The sequence below is a fragment of the Staurois parvus genome, unplaced genomic scaffold, assembly GCF_062004578.1.
Source record: "Staurois parvus isolate SC_StPar_1 unplaced genomic scaffold, SC_StPar_1.0 ptg002414l, whole genome shotgun sequence".
Taxonomy (NCBI): domain Eukaryota; kingdom Metazoa; phylum Chordata; class Amphibia; order Anura; family Ranidae; genus Staurois; species Staurois parvus.
In genome coordinates this window covers 24,261-49,900 of record NW_028320210.1, presented here as the reverse complement: position 1 = coordinate 49,900, position 25,640 = coordinate 24,261, and the positions used below count along the sequence as shown (strand labels likewise).

The 25,640-nt window shown below is 52.7% G+C and overlaps 1 protein-coding gene across 1 annotated transcript in view; it reads right to left on the bottom strand.

Annotated features, from left to right (window-relative positions):
- The window catches only part of LOC149430909 (NXPE family member 3-like), a 45,503-nt gene that overhangs the window by 12,762 nt on the left and 7,101 nt on the right, over positions 1-25,640 (bottom strand). The window contains exons 2-3 of the mRNA XM_089665930.1: positions 4,014-4,523; positions 1,136-1,356 (exon numbers count right to left, since the gene is read on the bottom strand). Of these exons, the coding sequence (XP_089522056.1) occupies positions 1,136-1,356; positions 4,014-4,523 (731 nt within the window). The remainder of the gene's footprint in view (positions 1-1,135; positions 1,357-4,013; positions 4,524-25,640) is intronic.

Here is a 25,640-nt window from a genome sequence, read left to right as displayed (position 1 = left end):
CCACCTCTAAGCACCACCCCTTGATTCCACCCCCTACCCACCTCCAAGCACCACCCCTTGGTTCCACCCCCTACCCACCTCCAAGCACCATCCCTTGATTCCAACCCCTACCCACCTCCAAGCACCAACCCTTTATTCCAACCCCTACCCACCTCCAAGCACCACCCCTTTATTCCAACCCCTACCCACCTCTAAGCACCACCCTTGGTTCCACCCCCTACCCACCTCCAAGCACCATCCCTTGATTCCAACCCCTACCCACCTCCAAGCACCATCCCTTGATTCAAAATCCTACCCAGGAGGAATAGTGCCCCATCATTGGTGTCAGTGGGAGGAATAGTGCCCCATCATTGGTGTCAGTGGGAGGAATAGTGCCCCATCATTGGTGTCAGTGGGAGGAATAGTGCCCCATCATTGGTATCAGTGGGAGGAATAGTGCCCCATCATTGGTATCAGTGGGAGGAATAGTGCCCCATCATTGGTGTCAGTGGGAGGAATAGTGTCTCATCATTGGTATCAGTGGAAGGAATAGTGCCCCATCATTGGTGTCAGTGGGAGGAATAGTGCCCCATCATTGGTGTCAGTGGGAGGAATAGAACCCCATCATTGGTATCAGTGGGAGGAATAGTGCCCTATCATTGGTATCAGTGGGAGGAATAGTGCCCCACCATTGGTGTCAGTGGGAGGCATAGTGCCCCATCATTGGTGTCAGTGGGAGGAATAGTGCCCCATTATTGGTGTCAGTGGGAGGAATAGTGCCCTATCATTGGTGTCAGTGAAAGGAATAGTGTCCCATCATTGGTGTCAGTGGGAGGAATAGTGCCCCATCATTGGTGTCAGTGGGAGGAATAGTGCCCCATCATTGGTATCAGTGGGAGGAATAGTACCCCATCATTGGTGTCAGTGGGAGGAATAGTGCCCCATCATTGGTGTCAGTGGGAGGAATAGTGCCCCATCATTGGTGTCAGTGGGAGGAATAGTGCCTGATAGTTGGAGTTATTGGGAAAATTAATTCCCCATCATTGGTGTCAGTGGAAGGGCCAGATAAAGGCTAGCAAAGGCCCACATATGGCCCACGGGCTGCAGTTTGGAAACCCCTGATAAGGTGCCACAACCTCTCTAACCAGCTACCTACCTGTGTAGAATCTCTTGCTCAGCAGAGGTCAGTACTTTGTGATCACCACCGCCGGAATGCTCAAGGTACGCGCTGCAGGGAAAACCTTGCGGACGCACACAGTACCACTCCTCCCCTGTACGTGAATCCCGGTAAGTACACACGTCTTGTCCAGGGGGCTGCACATTACACTCCACCGTGGCATCTCTCCCTTTATGGTGGAAATATCCGAAGTAAAACACCTGAGCATTGAAAAAACGGGAATTTAGTGACACCGAACATTCTGGGCAGATTCCAAATCTTCATCACGCTGGCACAGTATATACGCGGCTGTAATATGATTTCTAATATTTGATGTTATATTATTAATAAGTCAAAATCGACACATGCAGTTTGGTCGCACGCAGCGCTTGCAGTTCCCCGGGTTCACACCTATGCGTTTTCGGCAGCGTTTTGCAGAAACGCAGTACGGTCCATTTAACATGATTTCCTATGGGACGGGTTCAAATCTCCGCGTTTTTGCCCGGTGCGTTTTTTTGGAAAGGGTCGGGGACTTTTTTGAATGCAAAAAATTGCGTTTTTGGTTCTACGGACTTCAATGGAGAAGCTGATGAAAAGTTTGTATTGAGTTTTTGATGCGTTTTGCGTTTAAAATCTGCCTAGCAACAAGAAAAATTAAAGAAAAAAAAAAAGGCAAAATGTATCAAAAATGCAAAACGCAATGCAGAAATGCCTCAAACGCAACCTGCATAGGTGTGGACCTAGGGTTACCACCCCCCATTTCCCCCCCACACACCCATCCCCCCCCCCCCACACACACACACACACACACCAGATTTTACTAACGCTCTGTGTATTAAAAATGAATTCCATGTATTTACTCTCTCGGCATTGCAGACGCGATAATGGGGCTGATTTACTAAAGGCAAATAGGCTGTGCACTCTGCAGGTGTTCTTCAAGTGCAGTTGCTTTGGATCCGAGGGGAAGCTCTGCTGATTTCTTTTATCCAATCACGTGCAAGCAAAAATTATTTTTTTGATTTTCCATGCATGTTCCCCTCAGTTCTTCCAAGTGCAGCCTATCTGCCTTTAGTAAGTCAACCCCCAATGTGTGCTCAGTCCAACGGCATCATGTCCACTTGTGTGGGGGGGGTGTACAATGGATCAACCGCCTGTTCTTACCTTCCCCCCATGTGAAAGGAGCGTTACTGGTATTAGCATGTTTGGTAAAAACAAAGGGGGGCATGGGTAGCTGGGCCCTGCTATGGGGGGCATGTTCTAATGCAGGGGGCCTCCGAACTTTCTAAACAAAGGGCAAGTTTACTATCCTTCAGATTTAAAGTGTTACTAAACCCCGGACCCCGCATTCACTATATCCGCTCTCCCCAGACCCCGCATTCATTATATCCGCTCTCCCCGGACCCCGCATTCACTATATCCGCTCTCCCCGGACCCCGCATTCACTATATCCGCTCTCCCCAGACCCCGCATTCACTATATCCGCTCTCCCCGGACCCCGCATTCATTATATCCGCTCTCCCCGGACCCCGCATTCACTATATCTGCTCTCCTCGGGCCCTGCATTCACTATATCCGCTCTCCCCGGACCCCACATTCACTATATCCGCTCTCCCCGGACCCCGCATTCATTATATCCGCTCTCCCCGGACCCCGAATTCACTATATCCGCCCTCCCCTGGACCCCGCATTCACTATATCCGCTCTCCCCGGACCCCGCATTCACTATATCCGCTCTCCCCGGACCCCGCATTCACTATATCCTCTCTCCCCGGACCCTGCATTCACTATATCCGCTCTCCCTGGACCCCGCATTCACTACATCCGCTCTCCCCGGACCCCGCATTCACTATATCCGCTCTCCCCGGACCCCGCATTCACTATATCCGCTCTCCCCGGACCCCGCATTCACTATATCCGCTCTCCCCGGACCCCGCATTCACTATATCCGCTCTCCCCGGACCGCGCATTCACTATATCCGCACTCCCCGGACCCTGCATTCACTATATCCGCTCTCCCAGGACCCCGCATTCACTATATCTGCTCTCCTCGGGCCCTGCATTCACTATATCCGCTCTCCCCGGACCCTGCATTCACTATATCCGCTCTCCCCGGACCCCACATTCACTATATCCGCTCTCCCCGGACCCCGCATTCACTATATCTGGTCTCCTCGGACCCCGCATTCACTATATCCGCTCTCCCCGGACCCCGCATTCACTATATCCGCTCTCCCCGGACCCTGCATTCACTATATCCGCTCTCCCCGGACCCCACATTCACCAAATCCGGTCTCCCCGGACCCCACATTCACCAAATGCGGTCTCACACAGTACACAGAACATGGAAATGCAATTATTTTAGTAAATATAAACTGGTAAATCCCTTTTCTCATCAGCAGTATATAGCAGTTTTCCTTCCCAGGCCCCCTAATCTTCCGGTGCGGTGGGGGTTAATAGAGCCAACAGATTTGTGATAGGTGGTCATCAAGAGTGCCGACTATGCCCCCCCCCCCAGTCATAGAAGCCATTAATACAGCTTCTAGGAATGAAATGTGATCTATAAATGAAGGACTGGTGGATGAAAAGGAGGTTCACCATCTCCATTCCTAGAAGCTCCACTACAGCTTTTGTGAATGGAGGGGGGGGGAAGGGCAGCCATAGTCGGCACTCTTGCTGAGTTGCCTGTCACAGGTCCGTTGGCTCCAATAACCCCGTCCACACTGGAGGATTATGCCATTGGGGGAGTCAGAGGACGGAGATGTCAACTAATGCAGGAGCCATCAGCACAAGGGACATATCAGACTGACAGTAAGGATTGTCCCTTGTGCTGATTTTTATTTTTCTAAACTTAGGCTTTCAATGTAAAGTCATCTCTCACTTTATCAGGACGAGAATCTCTCTTCTGACTCAGAATGGCGATGGCCTCGCTGGAATGGATGAGCGAGATAGAGATCTGACAGACTCCGGGCCACAGAAGAAGAAAGGTGGCGGTGTAACTGCCATTTCTGTGGTCGGCGATGGAACCGGTCACTCCAGCTTTCAGCTGTGGAGAATGCAGCTTGGCCTGGAAATAATCCCCCCCATAGGTCTTGGGTTGGCGGTCGTGGTCTCGAGCTTTGATGAAAACTTGCACACGATCCCCCACGTGGTATGTAGGACGTGGATCCAGTAAAGAGCACTCTGTGGTCTTGGGACTGGTAGATGACTGCAAACTGGTGGAATTGGGAGGTTCCGGCCATTCGAGGACTTTCAGGAACTTCTGGATCTCGTCTGCCTCTGGATTCTGAGATGTGTTTGGGGACGGGGTTGCTCCTATGGAATGATAACTCGTGGGGGGGGGCAGATTCCATCTGTGGTTTGGTTGGAGGGTGCTTAACCTATAAACAGCCTGAAAAGACACAACATTAGATGAGCGACCATACATGTTCATAACCGGGGCCACAGACGCCATTGGCTGCAGAAGCGGATCAGGAAACGTTTTCAAACGTGTTAGTTCAACAAAATTTGGCCAGTCCATGCTGAACCTGCCACACCTTGATCCGTCTATGGCAGGGGTGGGCAACTGTGGCCCTCCGGCTGTTGTAGAACTACAAGTCCCATGAGGCATTGCAAAACTGACAGTTACAAGTGTGACTCCCAAAGGCAGAGGCATGATGGGACTTGTAGTTCACCAACAGATGGAGGGCCACAGTTGCCCACCCCTGGTCTATAGCCATCTGAAATCACAGATATTTTGTAAGCAGGGAAAGCTACTTAACCCCTTTCAGTCCGGACACTTTCCCCCCCTTCCATTCCGGACACTTTCCCCCCCTTCCAGTCCGGACACTTTCCCCCCCTTCCAGTCCAGACACTTTCCCCACTTCCAGTCCAGACACTTTCCCCCACTTCCAGTCCGGACACTTTCCCCCCCTTCCATTCCGGACACTTTCCCCCCCTTCCAGTCCGGACACTTTCCCCCCCTTCCCGTCCGGACACTTCCCCCCCCTTCCAGTCCGGACACTTTCCCCCCCTTCCAGTCCGGACGCTTTCCCCCCCTTCCAGTCCGGACGCTTTCACCCCCTTCCAGTCCGGACACTTTCCCCCCCTTCCAGTCCGGACGCTTTCCCCCCCTTCCAGTCCGGACGCTTTCACCCCCTTCCAGTCCGGACACTTTCCCCCCCTTCCAGTCTGGACACTTCCCCCCCCTTCCAGTCCGGACACTTTCCCCCCCTTCAAGTCCGGACACTTTCCCCCCCTTCCAGTCCGGACACTTCCCCCCCCTTCCAGTCCGGACACTTTCCCCCCCTTCCAGTCCGGACACTTCCCCCCCCTTCCAGTCCGGACACTTCCCCCCCTTCCAGTCCGGACACTTTCCCCCCCTTCCAGTCCGGACGCTTTCACCCCCTTCCAGTCCGGACACTTCCCCCCCTTCCAGTCCGGACACTTTCACCCCCTTCCAGTCCGGACACTTTCCCCCCCTTCCAGTCCGTACGCTTTCACCCCCTTCCAGTCTGGACACTTTCCCCCCCTTCCAGTCCGGACACTTCCCCCCCCTTCCAGTCCGGACACTTCCCCCCCCTTCCCGTCCGGACACTTCCCCCCCCTTCCAGTCCGGACACTTTCCCCCCCTTCCAGTCCGGACACTTTCCCCCCCTTCCAGTCCGGACGCTTTCCCCCCCTTTCAGTCCGGACGCTTTCCCCCCCTTCCAGTCCGGACACTTTCACCCCCTTCCAGTCCGGACACTTTCACCCCCTTCCAGTCCGGACGCTTTCACCCCCTTCCAGTCTGGACACTTTCCCCCCCTTCCCGTCCGGACGCTTCCCCCCCCTTCCAGTCCGGACACTTTCCCCCCCTTCCAGTCCGGACGCTTTCACCCCCTTCCAGTCCGGACACTTTCCCCCCCTTCCAGTCCGGACACTTTCCCCCCCTTCCAGTCCGGACACTTTCCCCCCCTTCCAGTCCGGACGCTTTCCCCCCCTTCCAGTCCGGACACTTTCCCCCCCTTCCAGTCCGGACACTTCCCCCCTTTCCCCCCCTTCCAGTCCGGACACTTTCACCCCCTTCCAGTCCGGACACTTTCACCCCACTTTGCCCCCTGACCCTTTCCAAAAAACGCACCGGGGTGAAAACGCGGAGATTGAACGTGTCCCATAGGAAATCATGTTAAATGAACCGTACTGCGTTTCTGCAAAATGCTGCGGAAAACGCTTAGGTGTGAACCTGGGGTTAGATTGTACGCCCCTTGAGGGTTAGGGACTGATGTGAATGTAAAATATATATGTAAAGCGCTGTGTACATTGACCTCGCTATATGAGTACCTGAAATAAATTAAAAAAGAAAGAAAAAAAGAAAAAGAGAAGGGAAAAAATAAACTGGAATGCATAAAAAACGCACCCGAATGCGCCAAAAATGCATAAAAAATGCACCGGAACTCGTCACAAATGCATAAAAAACAAGTAGTGGGCTGTTGCAAACATCCAAATACCTTGATGGTTGGATGTCAGTTTGGAGTAATTTTCTAGGCAGGCAAAATTTGCATGCAGACTGACCTAGGTGCAAGGCACTCTGTGATTGGAGGAGGGGAGATCATGACATTCAACTGACCCTCTTCCAATCACAGATTGCCTTGCATTCGTTAAAAAGAATTGAAGATGTTTATTGAATGGAGAAGCTGAAGTCTGAGAGTCCTCCAGCCGGAACGATAACTCTCAGCTCCGGGAGTTCAGACTGTATAGGAGGGAGGGAAAGCCAGAGTTGTATATAACATAAATATAGTGATGGAAATGCGTATTTGATCCCCGGCTGATTTTGAATGTTCGCCCCTCACAAAGAAATGATCGGTCTAACAATGGAATGTTCGGTGTAACACAGAGAGACAGAATAGCAACAACAAATTCAGCAGAAATGCGTCTAACCAATGATGACGGATCTGCATGTTCATGAGGGAAATAAGTATTCCATCCCCTATCATTCAGCAGCATTTTTGGCTCCCAGGTGTCTTTCACACAGGTAACAAGCTGAGATTAGAAGCAGCCTCTTAAAGGGAGAGATGCTAATCTCATTTTCTTACCTGTATAAAAGACACCTGTCCACAGGAGCAATCAAACCATCAGATTCCAAACCCTCCACCATGGCAAAGACCAAAGAGCTGTCCAGGGATGTCAGGAACAGGATCGAAGACCTACACAAGGCTGGACTGGGCTACCAAACTATGGCCAAGCAGTTTGGTGAGAAGGTGACAACAGTCGGTGCAATCATTCGCAAATGGAAGAAACACAAAGCAACTGTCAGTCTCCCTAGGACCGGTGCACCGTGCAAGATCTCCCCTCGTGGAGTGTCAGTGATCATGACAACAGTGAGGCATCATCCCAGAACTACGAGTGAGGATCTTGTCAATGATCTCCGGCCAGCTGGGACCGCAGTCACCAAGAGAACAATGGGTAACACACTACGCCGACGAGGATTGAAATCCCGCAGTGCCCGCAAGGTCCCTCTGCTCAAGAGAGCACATGTCCAGGCCCGTCTGAAGTCTGCCACTGAACATCTGAATGAGGCAGAGCAGGACTGGTTGAAAGTGTCCTGGTCAGATGAGACGACCAACATGGAGCTCTTTGGCATCAACTCAACTAGCCGTGTTTGGAGGAGGAGGAGGACGAGGAATGCTGCCTATGACCCCAAGAACACCATCCCAACTGTCAAACATGGTGGTGGAAACATTCTGCTTTGGGGGTGTTTTTCTGCTAAGGGGACAGGACAACTGCACCGCATCAAGGGGACCATGGACGGGGCAATGTACCGGCAAATCTTGGGTGAGAACCTTCTTCCCTCAGCCAGGGCATTGAAAATGGCGGGTGGCTGTTCCAGCATGACAAGGAGCCAAAACACACGGCCAAGGCAACAAAGCAGCGGCTGGAGAAGAAGCACATTAAGGTCCTGGAGTGGCCTAGCCAGTCTCCAGAGCTTCATCCGATTGAAAATATCTGTGGAGGGAGCTGAAAGTTGGAGTTGCCAAATATCAGCCACCAAACCAGAATGACTTGGAGAGGATCTGCCAAGAGGAGTGGGCCCAAATCCCTCCTGAAATGTGTGCAAAGCTGGTGGCCAACTCCAGGTAACGCCTGACCTCTGGGATTGCCAAGAAGGGATTTGCCAGCAAGCACTAAGTCATGTTTTGTGAAGGGGATCAAATCCTTCTTTCCCTCATGAACATGTAGATCAGTCATCATTTGTTAGACGCATTTCTGCTGAATTTGTTGTTGTATTCTGTCTCTCAGTGTTACACCGAACATTCCATTGTTAGACCGATCATTTCTGTGTGAGGGGCGAACATTCCATTGTTAGACCAATCATTTCTGTGTGAGGGGCGAACATTCACCATCAGCTGGGGAGCAGATATGCATTTCCTTCACTGTAGAATATAATATAAAATTGTTATTGGCCAGCATTCAACTTTTAAAAATGGAGTCTGACACCCAAAATTTCTCTTATTATCACAACGATGTTTATATAATAGTAAATGTGCGCCAATCCAGGATGGACACGATTGGGGTGTTACAGATAAAGCTGAAGAATTGTTTTAGTGGGTAGTGCGGGAGAAGAGTGCAGAGGGTATGACACCATGTGCGGGAGAGGAGTGCAGAGGATGACCGCATGTGCAGGAGAGGAGTGCAGAGGATATGACAGCATATGAAGGAGAAGAGTGCAGAGGGTGATAGCATGTGCAGTAGAGGAGTGCAGAGCGTATTACGGCACGTGCAGGAGAGGATGGCAGGGGGTATGATGGCACGTGCAGGAGAGGAGTGCAGAGGGTGACAGCATGTGCAGGAGAGGAGTACAGAGGGTGACAGCATGTGCAGGAGAGGAGTACAGAGGGTGACAGCATGTGCAGGAGAGGAGTACAGAGGGTGACCGCATGTGCAGGAGAGGAGTACAGAGGGTGACCGCATGTGCAGGAGAGGAGTACAGAGGGTGACCGCATGTGCAGGAGAGGAGTACAGAGGGTGACCGCATGTGCAGGAGAGGAGTACAGAGGGTATGATGGCACCTGCAGGAGAGGAGTGCAGAGAGTGACAGCATTTGCAGGAGAGGAGTGCAGAGGGTGACAGCATTTGCAGGAGAGGAGTGCAGACAGTGACCGCATTTGCAGGAGAGGAGTGCAGACAGTGACCGCATTTGCAGGAGAGGAGTGCAGAGAGTGACAGCATTTGCAGGAGAGGAGTGCAGACAGTGACCGCATTTGCAGGAGAGGAGTGCAGAGGGTGACAGCATTTGCAGGAGAGCATTCTAGAGGGTATGACGGTATGTGCAGGAGAGGAGTGCCCAGGAGAGGAGTCCGGAGTACAGGATGGATGTAGTTTGATGTGTAGTGATAGTCGCACTATTCCATGGAATTATTGCTGGAAGTCATTCTCGGTCGGATCGCATTCATTGTTCAGCAACATCTTTCCTGGTTTATATTTTTGATAAATCCCTAATAGAAACAATGAAGACACAGGAGATGCATGCAGTGATTCCCTCCATACAAATGCACACAGACACACCTACCCCGGTCATGATGAATATAGCGAGGGTCCGCACAGACCCACCTACCCCCCATCATGATGAATATAGCGAGGGTCCGCACAGACACACCTACCCCTGTTATGATGAATATAGCGAGGGTTCGCACAGACCCACCTACCCCGGTCATGATGAATATAGCGAGGGTCCGCACAGACCCACCTACCCCGGTCATGATGAACATAGCAAGTAGAGATGAGCGAATCGAAGTAGGCGAAGTGGAATTCGTTTCGAATATTAGAAAAATTTCGATTCGCGCCGAATCCGAAAATTAGCATACTTCGGATGCGCGAATCGAAATTTTTCCTAAAATGGCGGCGACATGTGCGGCGACGGAGCGGGGATGTCTGGGAAGGCACGCAGACAAGGCGCGCTGACCCATAATGCATTCATTCATGACATGTGATCGCATTAGCCAATCAGCAGCCAGCCAGCCAGCACTGTGTAATGGTCGAGCTATAAATGGCGGCCATCTTAGAATTCTCCATTTGCCTCCAGTCATTCAAGAGAGGCAGACCTCTCTGTATTAGGGACAGAGTTAGGGACACAGAATCGTTACTTAGGGCCACAGAAACGTTACTTAGGGCCACAGAAACGTTACTTAGGGACACAGAAACGTTACTTAGGGACACAGAAACGTTACTTAGGGCCACAGAACCATTACTTAGGGCCACAGAAACGTTACTTAGGGACACAGAAACGTTAGGGCCACAGAAACGTTACTTAGGGCCACAGAATCGTTACTTAGGGCCACAGAAACGTTACTTAGGGCCACAGAAACGTTACTTAGGGCCACAGAATCGTTACCTGGGCCACAGAAACGTTACTTAGGGCCACAGAAACGTTACTTAGGGCCACAGAATCGTTACTTAGGGCCACAGAAACGTTACTTAGGGCCACATAATCGTTACTTAGGGCCACAGAATCGTTACTTAGGGCCACAGAAACTTTACTTAGGGCCACAGAATCATTACTTTTTCGAATCCGAAAATTAGCATACTTCGGATGCGCGAATCGAAATTTTTCCTAAAATGGCGGCGACATGTGCGGCGACGGAGCGGGGATGTCTGGGAAGGCACGCAGACAAGGCGCGCTGACCCATAATGCATTCATTCATGACATGTGATCGCATTAGCCAATCAGCAGCCAGCCAGCCAGCACTGTGTAATGGTCGAGCTATAAATGGCGGCCATCTTAGAATTCTCCATTTGCCTCCAGTCATTCAAGAGAGGCAGACCTCTCTGTATTAGGGACAGAGTTAGGGACACAGAATCGTTACTTAGGGCCACAGAAACGTTACTTAGGGCCACAGAAACGTTACTTAGGGACACAGAAACGTTACTTAGGGACACAGAAACGTTACTTAGGGCCACAGAACCATTACTTAGGGCCACAGAAACGTTACTTAGGGACACAGAAACGTTAGGGCCACAGAAACGTTACTTAGGGCCACAGAAACGTTACTTAGGGCCACAGAATCGTTACTTAGGGCCACAGAAACGTTACTTAGGGCCACAGAATCGTTACCTGGGCCACAGAAACATTACTTAGGGCCACAGAAACGTTACTTAGGGCCACAGAATCGTTACTTAGGGCCACAGAAACGTTACTTAGGGCCACATAATCGTTACTTAGGGCCACAGAATCGTTACTTAGGGCCACAGAAACTTTACTTAGGGCCACAGAATCATTACTTAGGGACACAGAACCGTTACTTGGGGCCACAGAAACGTTACTTAGGGACACAGAATTGTTACTCAGGGACAGACACTGAATTGTTACTCAGGGACAGACACAGAATTGTTACTCAGGGACAGACACAGAATTGTTACTGAGGGACACAGAATTGTTACTGAGGGACACAGAATTGTTACCCAGGGACATACACAGAATTGTTACTCAGGGACAGACACAGAATTGTTACTCAGGGACAGACACAGAATTGTTACTGAGGGACACAGAATTGTTACTGAGGGACACAGAATTGTTACTCAGGGACACAGAATTGTTACTCAGGGACACAGAATTGTTACTCAGAGACAGACACAGAATTGTTACTGAGGGACACAGAATTGTTACTGAGGGACACAGAATTGTTACTGAGGGACACAGAATTGTTACTCAGGGACACAGAATTGTTACTCAGGGACACACAGAATTGTTACTGAGGGACACAGAATTGTTACTGAGGGACACAGAATTGTTACTCAGGGACACAGAATTGTTACTCAGGGACAGACACAGAATTGTTACTGAGGGACACAGAATTGTTACTGAGGGACACAGAATTGTTACTGAGGGACACAGAATTGTTACTCAGGGACACAGAATTGTTACTCAGGGACACAGAACTGTTACTCAGAGACACAGAACTGTTACTCAGGGACACAGAACTGTTACTCAGGGACAGACACAGAATTGTTACGGAGGGACACAGAATTGTTACTGAGGGACACAGAATTGTTACTCAGGGACAGACACAGAATTGTTACTGAGGGACACAGAATTGTTACTGAGGGACACAGAATTGTTACTCAGGGACACAGAATTGTTACTCAGGGACACAGAACTGTTACTCAGAGACACAGAACTGTTACTCAGGGACACAGAACTGTTACTCAGGGACAGACACAGAATTGTTACGGAGGGACACAGAATTGTTACTGAGGGACACAGAATTGTTACTCAGGGACAGACACAGAATTGTTACTGAGGGACACAGAACTGTTGCTCAGGTACACAGAACTGTTACTCAGGGACACAGAACTTTTACTCAGGGACAGACACAGAATTGTTACTGAGGGACACAGAATTGTTACTGAGGGACACAGAATTGTTACTCAGGGACAGACACAGAATTGTTACTGAGGGACACAGAACTGTTACTCAGGGACACAGAACTGTTACTCAGGGACACAGAACTGTTACTCAGGGACAGACACAGAATTGTTACTGAGGGACACAGAACTGTTACTCAGGGACACAGAATTGTTACTCAGGGACAGACACAGAATTGTTACTCAGGGACAGACACAGAATTGTTACTGAGGGACACAGAATTGTTACTCAGGGACACAGAACTGTTACTCAGGGACACAGAACTGTTACTCAGGGACAGACACAGAATTGTTACTCAGGGACACAGAACTGTTACTCAGGGACACAGAATCGTTACTCAGGGACACAGAATTGTTACTCAGGGACAGACACAGAATTGTTACTGAGGGACACAAAATTGTTACTGAGGGACACAGAATTGTTACTCAGGGACAGACACAGAATTGTTACTCAGGGACAGACACAGAATTGTTACTCAGGGACAGACAGAATTGTTACTGAGGGACACAGAATTGTTACTGAGGGACACAGAATTGTTACTGAGGGACACAGAATTGTTACTGAGGGACACAGAATTGTTACTGAGGGACACAGAATTGTTACTCAGGGACAGACACAGAATTGTTACTGAGGGACACAGAACTGTTACTCAGGGACACAGAACTGTTACTCAGGGACACAGAACTGTTACTCAGGGACAGACACAGAATTGTTACTGAGGGACACAGAATTGTTATGGAGGGACACAGAATTGTTACTGAGGGACACAGAATTGTTACTCAGGGACAGACACAGAATTGTTACTGAGGGACACAGAACTGTTACTCAGGGACACAGAACTGTTACTCAGGGACACAGAACTGTTACTCAGGGACAGACACAGAATTGTTACTGAGGGACACAGAATTGTTACTGAGGGACAGACACAGAATTGTTACTGAGGGACACAGAACTGTTACTCAGGGACACAGAACTGTTACTCAGGGACACAGAATCGTTACTCAGGGACACAGAATTGTTACTCAGGGACAGACACAGAATTGTTACTGAGGGACACAGAACTGTTACTCAGGGACACAGAACTTTTACTCAGGGACACAGAAGTGTTACTCAGGGACAGACACAGAATTGTTACTGAGGGACACAGAATTGTTACTGAGGGACACAGAATTGTTACTCAGGGACAGACACAGAATTGTTACTGAGGGACACAGAACTGTTACTCAGGGACACAGATCTGTTACTCAGGGACACAGAATCATTACTCAGGGACACAGAATTGTTACTCAGGGACAGACACAGAATTGTTACTGAGGGACACAGAATTGTTACTGAGGGACACAGAATTGTTACTCAGGGACAGACACAGAATTGTTACTCAGGGACAGACACAGAATTGTTACTGAGGGACACAGAATTGTTACTGAGGGACACAGAATTGTTACTCAGGGACACAGAATTGTTACTGAGGGACACAGAATTGTTATTCAGGGACACAGAATTGTTACTCAGGGACAGACACAGAATTGTTACTGAGGGACACAGAATTGTTACTCAGGGACACAGAATTGTTACTGAGGGACACAGAATTGTTACTCAGGGACACAGAACTGTTACTCAGGGACACAGAACTGTTACTCAGGGACACAGAACTGTTACTCAGGGACAGACACAGAATTGTTACTGAGGGACACAGAATTGTTACTGAGGGACACAGAATTGTTACTGAGGGACACAGAATTTTTACTCAGGGACAGACACAGAATTGTTACTGAGGGACACAGAACTGTTACTCAGGGACACAGAACTGTTACTCAGGGACACAGAATCGTTACTCAGGGACACAGAATTGTTACTCAGGGACAGACACAGAATTGTTACTGAGGGACACAGAATTGTTACTGAGGGACACAGAATTGTTACTCAGGGACACTCACAGAATTGTTACTCAGGGACAGACACAGAATTGTTACTCAGGGACCGACACAGAATTGTTACTGAGGGACACAGAATTGTTACTGAGGGACACAGAATTGTTACTCAGGGACACAGAATTGTTACTGAGGGACACATAATTGTTACTCAGGGACACAGAATTGTTACTCAGGGACAGACACAGAATTGTTACTGAGGGACACAGAATTGTTACTCAGGGACACAGAATTGTTACTGAGGGACACAGAATTGTTACTCAGGGACACAGAATTGTTACTCAGGGACACAGAATTGTTACTCAGGGACAGACACAGAATTGTTACTGAGGGACACAGAATTGTTACTCAGGGACACAGAATTGTTACTGAGGGACACAGAATTGTTACTCAGGGACACAGAATTGTTACTGAGGGACACAGAATTGTTACTCAGGGACACAGAATTGTTACTCAGGGACACAGAATTGTTACTCAGGGACAGACACAGAATTGTTACTGAGGGACACAGAATTGTTACTCAGGGACACAGAATTGTTACTGAGGGACACAGAATTGTTACTCAGAGACACAGAATTGTTACTCAGGGACACAGAATTGTTACTCAGGGACAGACACAGAATTGTTACTGAGGGACACAGAATTGTTACTCAGGGACACAGAATTGTTACTGAGGGACACAGAATTGTTACTCAGGGACACCGAATTGTTACTCAGGGACACAGAATTGTTACTCAGGGACAGACACAGAATTGTTACTGAGGGACACATAATTGTTACTGAGGGACACAGAATTGTTACTCAGGGACACAGAATTGTTACTCAGGGACAGACACAGAATTGTTACTCGGGGACAGACACAGAATTGTTACTGAGGGACACAGAATTGTTACTGAGGGACACAGAATTGTTACTGAGGGACACAGAAGTGTTACTGAGGGACACAGAATTGTTACTCAGGGACAGACACAGAATTGTTACTCAGGGACACAGAATTGTTACTCAGGGACACATAATCGTTGAATTAAAGAGTATGTCAGACAACATGCAGAGGAGTGGCAGAGGAGGCAATGTTTTAGGAGCGAGCAGACGTGGCAGCAGAGGAAGGGGTCGAGGCAGCACTAGTCGCAGCCAGAGGCCAGTGCTCCCGGTGTCATCCAGCGGTCGTGTCTCCACCGACAACCCTGCCGTCATCGATTGGTTGGCTCGGTCGTCTTCCTCTTCCCAGGTCACCTCTGACACCTACAGCCAACGGTCGGTGTGTATATCAGACACAACCGTTAGTTGGCATGGCCCGGGAGCAAGCCCACTGAAATCACGTGTCCTCTACCTGCCCCTGTCCTTTACTGTTCCCTCACCAAGCGAAGTATCGCATGCTGTGGGCTCAGCCCCACTGTACAGTGAGGAAGAGCTAACAGAGGGCGGTCAGGAACGGGGGGAGACATCCGCCTCTTCAGCAGCCAGGCGAAGAAGTACTGGCGAGGAGAGTGGCTCGGTAGCCGGTCTAGAGACAGGTCTGTCTCCTGACCCACACGCAGCTGAGGGGGCTAGTAGTGAGGCGGAGACCCTAATTGATGATGAGGAGGCTGATCGCACTTGGCAGCCTCGTCGTCATCAGGTAATTTCTTCCGCATCATCAGGAGAAGAGGGTGCCAGCTTGGCAGCGAGCAAAACAGTCGGTGGGTTGGCCAGGAGGCAGCAGGGTCGCATCAGTGTCAGTGGAGGCAAACGGCCACGGAGTAGAGCACCAGCTCCACTGCAGCCTACCACCACGGCCAGTAGTGGTGCCGGTGTGCACAGAGGAAGTAGCAGTCAGCCAGTGAGGAGTAGCGGGGGCAAAGTTTCCTACTCGGCGTTGTGGCAATTTTTCCTCAAGCCGCCCGAGGAAGTAAACGTAGCCGTATGTCGACTATGTGGCCAGAAAGTCAAGCGTGGCCAGGGGGCCCATGTTGGGACTACAGCGTTGCGTCAGCATATGCAGTATCGCCATTTGGTGGCCTGGGAAAACCGTGATAAAGATACGGCGGTTCTGCCTGCCCCAGCCCCCGCTCCATCACCCGCTCCGTTACTTGCTCCGTCACCCGACGTCAATCGCCCTCTATCAGCCAGTCAAGGCTCCAACACCTCTGCTGAGGGGAGTTGTCGCTCGTTGGCATCTTCCGCTCGTTCAGATGCTCCTTCTCCTGCTACTCCTCTTCACGGATTCCGTCAGCAGTCTTTCTTGGAATCCGTTTCCAAGAGACAACAGTTTGCGAGCACGCACCCGACGGTGCAAAAGCTGAACGTCCTCATGTCCAAGTTGCTGGTGCTGCAGTCCCTCCCTTTCCAAGTGGTGGACTCAGCACCTTTCCGAGAAATGATGGCTTGTGCCGCGCCGCGGTGGAGAGTGCCAAGCCGGCATTTCTTCGCCAAAAAGGCAGTGCCAGCCCTGCATTCACATGTAGAAGAGATGGTGGGCCAGTCTTTGAGCATGTCGGTCTCTGCCAAAGTGCACGGCAGCGCCGACGTGTGGAGCTGTAACTACGGTCAGGGACAGTACATGTCATTTACGGCCCACTGGGTGAACGTGGTGCCGGCACAGCCGCACCAGCAACTTGGACAGGTCACGACGCTTTTGCCTCCATGTTTGCACGTCCTTGGTCCAGCAAACATGTCCGCCTCTACCACCTCTTCTTCCGCCGTGTCCTCAGCCGCCACCCCCGTGCCAAGTCCCATTACCCGACCGGCATATCATATGTGCAGGGCGCAACGGTGTCACGCTGTGCTGCACCTGGTAAGCCTTGGCGAACGTAGTCACACAGGGGAGGAACTTCTGAGTGTAATGAACAGAGAAATCGACAGATGGCTGTCTCCGCGCAAACTGAAAATCGGAACCATGTTGACCGACAACGGAAAGAACATGGTGTCTGCTCTGCGTCAAGGAAGGTTGTGCCATGCGCCATGCATGGCTCACGTGTTCAATCTGGTTGTCAAGCGGTTCCTAAAATCCACCATCCCACTGCAAGACATCCTTAAAATGTCACGTAAACTTTGCATGCATTTCAGCCATTCCTACACCGCAAAGCACACCCTCCTTGAGCTGCAGCGGCAGAACGGAATTCCACAGCATCCCCTGATCTGCGACGTTGCAACAAGGTGGAATTCAACCCTACACATGTTAGACCGCCTTTACGAGCAGCGAAAGGCCATCACCGATTTCCTGATGTTACAAGCGGATAAAGGTACTCCCCTGTGTAACTTCGATGTCAGCCATTGGCAGCTCATGCGTGACACCTGCCGCTTGCTCAGGCCCTTTGAGGAGGCCACGCTATTCGTGAGTCGGCAGGACTATGGGATGAACGACGTCATTCCTCTGTTGCACGTCCTGGAACGAATGCTGTTAACAATGGCTGGTCAGGATGCGGTAGACGTGGCGCACAGATCTCAACGCCACATGACCCCTGTGGGGGCAGGACAGGAAGAAGAGGAGGAGGTAGAGGAGGACATTGGTGCTCAGGAATTATTGAGTGAAATGGGTGGTTTTTCCACTCAGCGGACAGGAGTGGAGGAGCAGGAGCATCTGGTAGAGGAGGAGGAGGAGGAGACAGAGGACCCAGACGCACCGTGGCAGTATGCTGTGGAGATGGAGGCAGGGAGTCCCTGGCATTCCTTGGCACAAATGGCCCATAGCATGCTCGGTTGCTTGCGTAGCGACAGCCGAATAATAACCATCAGACAGAGGGATGACTTTTGGCTGTCCAACTTGTTGGACCCTTGCTACCGTTCCAAAATGGTGGCCTTTTTCACACCTGCTGAGAGGGAGGCCAAAATTACGTACTATAAAAACCACCTATGTAGTCAGTTGGTCTCTGCCTTTCTGCGCCAACGTCCATCCTCAGACACTGTGGGCCCTGTGCGCTCGCGTTCCGCTGCCATGGCAGCAGGGGAGGGGTGGGGTGGTAGGAGCAGTGGCAGCTCCACCAGCAGCGGCTGCCTCAGTCTGCAGTCGATGATGAGTAGCTTTCTTCACCAGCGCAGTGAGGAAACTACTAACCAGCCGCAGCAGCAGCATCAGGTGGACCTGGAGCAGGAGCTCAAACAACAGGCTTGGGCCTACTTGGACAGCACCCTGCCAACCGAGGTAGACAATCCCCTTGACTACTGGGCAACGAAACTTGACCTTTGGCCCCAACTAGCTGAATTTGCCCTTGAAAGGCTGTCATGCCCGGCCAGTAGCGTGGCATCGGAGCGCGTGTTTAGTGCGGCAGGAGGTATTGTAACTCTGCGGAGGACACGACTGTCCACCCAAAGTGTGGAGAGACTCACGTTTGTGAAAATGAATCAGGCGTGGATTAGTCTGGATTTCAAACCACCAGTTCCTGACACAACTGACTAAATCCGCCATGAATCATGCCCCAAACATGTGCCACTTTCAGGTCTCCTCACACTGCTACTGGGTTCCATTTTGTCATAGGGTGCTGGCAGATTACGGACCTCCCATTGCTGCTGCCAGGCCTGTAATCTGCCATGGGCCCCCGTACCGCCTCCTCATGCTGCTGCCAGGTCCACAGTGTCTCATTGGTCCCTGTACGGCCTCCCATTGCTGCTGTCTCCATCGCCACACTCTGCCATGTGCCACTTTCAGGTCTCCTCACACTCCTGCTGGGTTCCATTTTGTCATAGGATGCTGGCAGATTACGGGCCTCCCATAGCTGCTGCCAGGCCCCTAATCTGCCATGGGCCCCTGTACCGCCTCCTCATGCTGCTGCCAGGTCCACAGTGTCTCATGGGTCCCTGTACGGCCTCCCATTGCTGCTGTCTCCATCGCCACACTCTGCCATGTGCCACTTTCAGGTCTCCTCACACTCCTGCTGGGTTCCATTTTGTCATAGGTTGCTGGCAGATTACGGGCGTCTCCCATTGCTGCTGCCAGGCCCCTAATCTGCCATGGGCCCCTGTACCGCCTCCTCATGCTGCTGCCAGGTCCACAGTGTTTCATGGGTCCCTGTACCGCCTCCCATTGCTGCTGTCTCCATCGCCACACTCTGCCATGTGCCACTTTCAGGTCTCCTCACACTCCTGCTGGGTTCCATTTTGTCATAGGTTGCTGGCAGATTACGGGCGTCTCCCATAGCTGCTGCCAGGCCCCTAATCTGCCATGGGCCCCTGTACCGCCTCTTCATGCTGCTGCCAGGTCCACAGTGTCTCATGGGTCCCTGTACTGCCTCCCATTGCTGCTGTCTCCATCGCCACACTCTGCCATGTGCCACTTTCAGGTCTCCTCACACTCCTGCTGGGTTCCATTTTGTCATAGGATGCTTGCAGATTACAGGCCTCCCATAGCTGCTGCCAGGCCCCTAATCTGCCATGGGCCCCCGTACCGCCTCCTCATGCTGCTGCCAGGTCCACAGTGTCTCATGGGTCCCTGTACCGCCTCCCATTGCTGCTGTCTCCATCGCCACACTCTGCCATGTGCCACTTTCAGGTCTCCTCACACTCCTGCTGGGTTCCATTTTGTCATAGGTTGCTGGCAGATTACGGGCGTCGCCCATTGCTGCTGCCAGGCCTGTAATCTGCCATGGGCCCCTGTACCGCCTCCTCATGCTGCTGCCAGGTCCACAGTGTCTCATGGGTCCCTGTACGGCCTCCCATTGCTGCTGTCTCCATCGCCACACTCTGCCATGTGCCACTTTCAGGTCTCCTCACACTCCTGCTGGGTTCCATTTTGTCATAGGTTGCTGGCAGATTACGGGCGTCTCCCATTGCTGCTGCCAGGCCTGTAATCTGCCATGGGCCCCTGTACCGCCTCCTCATGCTGCTGCCAGGTCCACAGTGTCTCATGGGTCCCTGTACCGCCTCCCATTGCTGCTGTCTCCATCGCCACACTCTGCCATGTGCCACTTTCAGGTCTCCTCACACTCCTGCTGGGTTCCATTTTGTCATAGGTTGCTGGCAGATTACGGGCGTCTCCCATTGCTGCTGCCAGGCCCCTAATCTGCCATGGGCCCCTGTACCACCTCCTCATGCTGCTGCCAGATCCACAGTGTCTCATGGGTCCCTGTACGGCCTCCCATTGCTGCTGTCTCCATCGCCACACTCTGCCATGTGCCACTTTCAGGTCTCCTCACACTGCTTCTGGGTTCCATTTTGTCATAGGTTGCTGGCAGATTACGGGCGTCTCCCATTGCTGCTGCCAGGCCCCTAATCTGCCATGGGCCCCCGTACCGCCTCCTCATGCTGCTGCCAGGTCCACAGTGTCTCATGGGTCCCTGTACCGCCTCCCATTGCTGCTGTCTCCATCGCCACACTCTGCCATGTGCCACTTTCAGGTCTCCTCACACTCCTGCTGGGTTCCATTTTGTCATAGGATGCTGGCAGATTACGGGCCTCCCATAGCTGCTGCCAGGCCCCTAATCTGCCATGGACCCCCGTACCGCCTCCTCATGCTACTGCCAGGTCCACAGTGTCTCATGGGTCCCTGTACCGCCTCCCATTGCTGCTGTCTCCATCGCCACACTCTGCCATGTGCCACTTTCAGGTCTCCTCACACTCCTGCTGGGTTCCATTTTGTCATAGGTTGCTGGCAGATTACGGGCGTCTCCCATTGCTGCTGCCAGGCCTGTAATCTGCCATGGGCCCCTGTACCGCCTCCTCATGCTGCTGCCAGGTCCACAGTGTCTCATGGGTCCCTGTACGGCCTCCCATTGCTGCTGTCTCCATCGCCACACTCTGCCATGTGCCACTTTCAGGTCTCCTCACACTCCTGCTGGGTTCCATTTTGTCATAGGTTGCTGGCAGATTACGGGCGTCTCCCATAGCTGCTGCCAGGCCCCTAATCTGCCATGGGCCCCTGTACCACCTCTTCATGCTGCTGCCAGGTCCACAGTGTCTCATGGGTCCCTGTACGGCCTTCCATTGCTGCTGTCTCCATCGCCACACTCTGCCATGTGCCACTTTCAGGTCTCCTCACACTCCTGCTGGGTTCCATTTTGTCATAGGATGCTGGCAGATTACGGGCCTCCCATAGCTGCTGCCAGGCCCCTAATCTGCCATGGGCCCCCAGTACCGCCTCCTCATGCTGCTGCCAGGTCCACAGTGTCTCATGGGTCCCTGTACCGCCTCCCATTGCTGCTGTCTCCATCGCCACACTCTGCCATGTGCCACTTTCAGGTCTCCTCACACTCCTGCTGGGTTCCATTTTGTCATAGGTTGCTGGCAGATTACGGGCGTCTCCCATTGCTGCTGCCAGGCCTGTAATCTGCCATGGGCCCCTGTAACGCCTCCTCATGCTGCTGCCAGGTCCACAGTGTCTCATGGGTCCCTGTACGGCCTCCCATTGCTGCTGTCTCCATCGCCACACTCTGCCATGTGCCACTTTCAGGTCTCCTCACACTGCTTCTGGGTTCCATTTTGTCATAGGTTGCTGGCAGATTACGGGCGTCTCCCATTGCTGCTGCCAGGCCCCTAATCTGCCATGGGCCCCTGTACCACCTCTTCATGCTGCTGCCAGGTCCACAGTGTCTCATGGGTCCCTGTACGGCCTCCCATTGCTGCTGTCTCCATCGCCACACTCTGCCATGTGCCACTTTCAGGTCTCCTCACACTCCTGCTGGGTTCCATTTTGTCATAGGATGCTGGCAGATTACGGGCCTCCCATAGCTGCTGCCAGGCCCCTAATCTGCCATGGGCCCCCGTACCGCCTCCTCATGCTGCTGCCAGGTCCACAGTGTCTCATGGGTCCCTGTACCGCCTCCCATTGCTGCTGTCTCCATCGCCACACTCTGCCATGTGCCACTTTCAGGTCTCCTCACACTCCTGCTGGGTTCCATTTTGTCATAGGTTGCTGGCAGATTACGGGCGTCTCCCATTGCTGCTGCCAGGCCTGTAATCTGCCATGGGCCCCTGTAACGCCTCCTCATGCTGCTGCCAGGTCCACAGTGTCTCATGGGTCCCTGTACGGCCTCCCATTGCTGCTGTCTCCATCGCCACACTCTGCCATGTGCCACTTTCAGGTCTCCTCACACTGCTTCTGGGTTCCATTTTGTCATAGGTTGCTGGCAGATTACGGGCGTCTCCCATTGCTGCTGCCAGGCCCCTAATCTGCCATGGGCCCCCGTACCGCCTCCTCATGCTGCTGCCAGGTCCACAGTGTCTCATGGGTCCCTGTACCGCCTCCCATTGCTGCTGTCTCCATCGCCACACTCTGCCATGTGCCACTTTCAGGTCTCCTCACACTCCTGCTGGGTTCCATTTTGTCATAGGATGCTGGCAGATTACGGGCCTCCCATAGCTTCTGCCAGGCCCCTAATCTGCCATGGGCCCCCGTACCGCCTCCTCATGCTGCTGCCAGGTCCACAGTGTCTCATGGGTCCCTGTACCGCCTCCCATTGCTGCTGTCTCCATCGCCACACTCTGCCATGTGCCACTTTCAGGTCTCCTCACACTCCTGCTGGGTTCTATTTTGTCATAGGTTGCTGGCAGATTACGGGCGTCTCCCATTGCTGCTGCCAGGCCTGTAATCTGCCATGGGCCCCTGTACCGCCTCCTCATGCTGCTGCCAGGTCCACAGTGTCTCATGGGTCCCTGTACGGCCTCCCATTGCTGCTGTCTCCATCGCCACACTCTGCCATGTGCCACTTTCAGGTCTCCTCACACTCCTGCTGGGTTCCATTTTGTCATAGGTTGCTGGCAGATTACGGGCGTCTCCCATAGCTGCTGCCAGGCCCCTAATCTGCCATGGGCCCCTGTACCACCTCTTCATGCTGCTGCCAGGTCCACAGTGTCTCATGGGTCCCTGTACGGCCTCCCATTGCTGCTGTCTCCATCGCCACACTCTGCCATGTGCCACTTTCAGGTCTCCTCACACTCCTGCTGGGTTCCATTTTGTCATAGGATGCTGGCAGATTACGGGCCTCCCATAGCTGCTGCCAGGCCCCTAATCTGCCATGGGCCCCCGTACCGCCTCCTCATGCTGCTGCCAGGTCCACAGTGTCTCATGGGTCCCTGTACCGCCTCCCATTGCTGCTGTCTCCATCGCCACACTCTGCCATGTGCCACTTTCAGGTCTCCTCACACTGCTTCTGGGTTCCATTTTGTCATAGAGTGCTGGCAGATTACAGGCCTCCCATTGCTGCTGCCAGGCCCCTAATCTGCCATGGGCCCCTGTACCGCCTCCTCATGCTGCTGCCAGGTCCACAGTGTCTCATGGGTCCCTGTACCGCCTCCCATTGCTGCTGTCTCCATCGCCACACTCTGCCATGTGCCACTTTCAGGTCTCCTCACACTCCTGCTGGGTTCCATTTTGTCATAGGTTGCTGGCAGATTACGGGCGTCTCCCATTGCTGCTGCCAGGCCTGTAATCTGCCATGGGCCCCTGTACCGCCTCCTCATGCTGCTGCCAGGTCCACAGTGTCTCATGGGTCCCTGTACGGCCTCCCATTGCTGCTGTCTCCATCGCCACACTCTGCCATGTGCCACTTTCAGGTCTCCTCACACTCCTGCTGGGTTCCATTTTGTCATAGGTTGCTGGCAGATTACGGGCGTCTCCCATAGCTGCTGCCAGGCCCCTAATCTGCCATGGGCCCCTGTACCACCTCTTCATGCTGCTGCCAGGTCCACAGTGTCTCATGGGTCCCTGTACGGCCTCCCATTGCTGCTGTCTCCATCGCCACACTCTGCCATGTGCCACTTTCAGGTCTCCTCACACTCCTGCTGGGTTCCATTTTGTCATAGGATGCTGTCAGATTACGGGCCTCCCATAGCTGCTGCCAGGCCCCTAATCTGCCATGGGCCCCCGTACCGCCTCCTCATGCTGCTGCCAGGTCCACAGTGTCTCATGGGTCCCTGTACCGCCTCCCATTGCTGCTGTCTCCATCGCCACACTCTGCCATGTGCCACTTTCAGGTCTCCTCACACTCCTGCTGGGTTCCATTTTGTCATAGGATGCTGGCAGATTACGGGCGTCTCCCATTGCTGCTGCCAGGCCTGTAATCTGCCATGGGCCCCTGTAACGCCTCCTCATGCTGCTGCCAGGTCCACAGTGTCTCATGGGTCCCTGTACGGCCTCCCATTGCTGCTGTCTCCATCGCCACACTCTGCCATGTGCCACTTTCAGGTCTCCTCACACTGCTTCTGGGTTCCATTTTGTCATAGGTTGCTGGCAGATTACGGGCGTCTCCCATTGCTGCTGCCAGGCCCCTAATCTGCCATGGGCCCCCGTACCGCCTCCTCATGCTGCTGCCAGGTCCACAGTGTCTCATGGGTCCCTGTACCGCCTCCCATTGCTGCTGTCTCCATCGCCACACTCTGCCATGTGCCACTTTCAGGTCTCCTCACACTCCTGCTGGGTTCCATTTTGTCATAGGATGCTGGCAGATTACGGGCCTCCCATAGCTTCTGCCAGGCCCCTAATCTGCCATGGGCCCCCGTACCGCCTCCTCATGCTGCTGCCAGGTCCACAGTGTCTCATGGGTCCCTGTACCGCCTCCCATTGCTGCTGTCTCCATCGCCACACTCTGCCATGTGCCACTTTCAGGTCTCCTCACACTCCTGCTGGGTTCCATTTTGTCATAGGTTGCTGGCAGATTACGGGCGTCTCCCATTGCTGCTGCCAGGCCTGTAATCTGCCATGGGCCCCTGTACCGCCTCCTCATGCTGCTGCCAGGTCCACAGTGTCTCATGGGTCCCTGTACGGCCTCCCATTGCTGCTGTCTCCATCGCCACACTCTGCCATGTGCCACTTTCAGGTCTCCTCACACTCCTGCTGGGTTCCATTTTGTCATAGGTTGCTGGCAGATTACGGGCGTCTCCCATAGCTGCTGCCAGGCCCCTAATCTGCCATGGGCCCCTGTACCACCTCTTCATGCTGCTGCCAGGTCCACAGTGTCTCATGGGTCCCTGTACGGCCTCCCATTGCTGCTGTCTCCATCGCCACACTCTGCCATGTGCCACTTTCAGGTCTCCTCACACTCCTGCTGGGTTCCATTTTGTCATAGGATGCTGGCAGATTACGGGCCTCCCATAGCTGCTGCCAGGCCCCTAATCTGCCATGGGCCCCCGTACCGCCTCCTCATGCTGCTGCCAGGTCCACAGTGTCTCATGGGTCCCTGTACCGCCTCCCATTGCTGCTGTCTCCATCGCCACACTCTGCCATGTGCCACTTTCATGTCTCCTCACACTCCTGCTGGGTTCCATTTTGTCATAGGTTGCTGGCAGATTA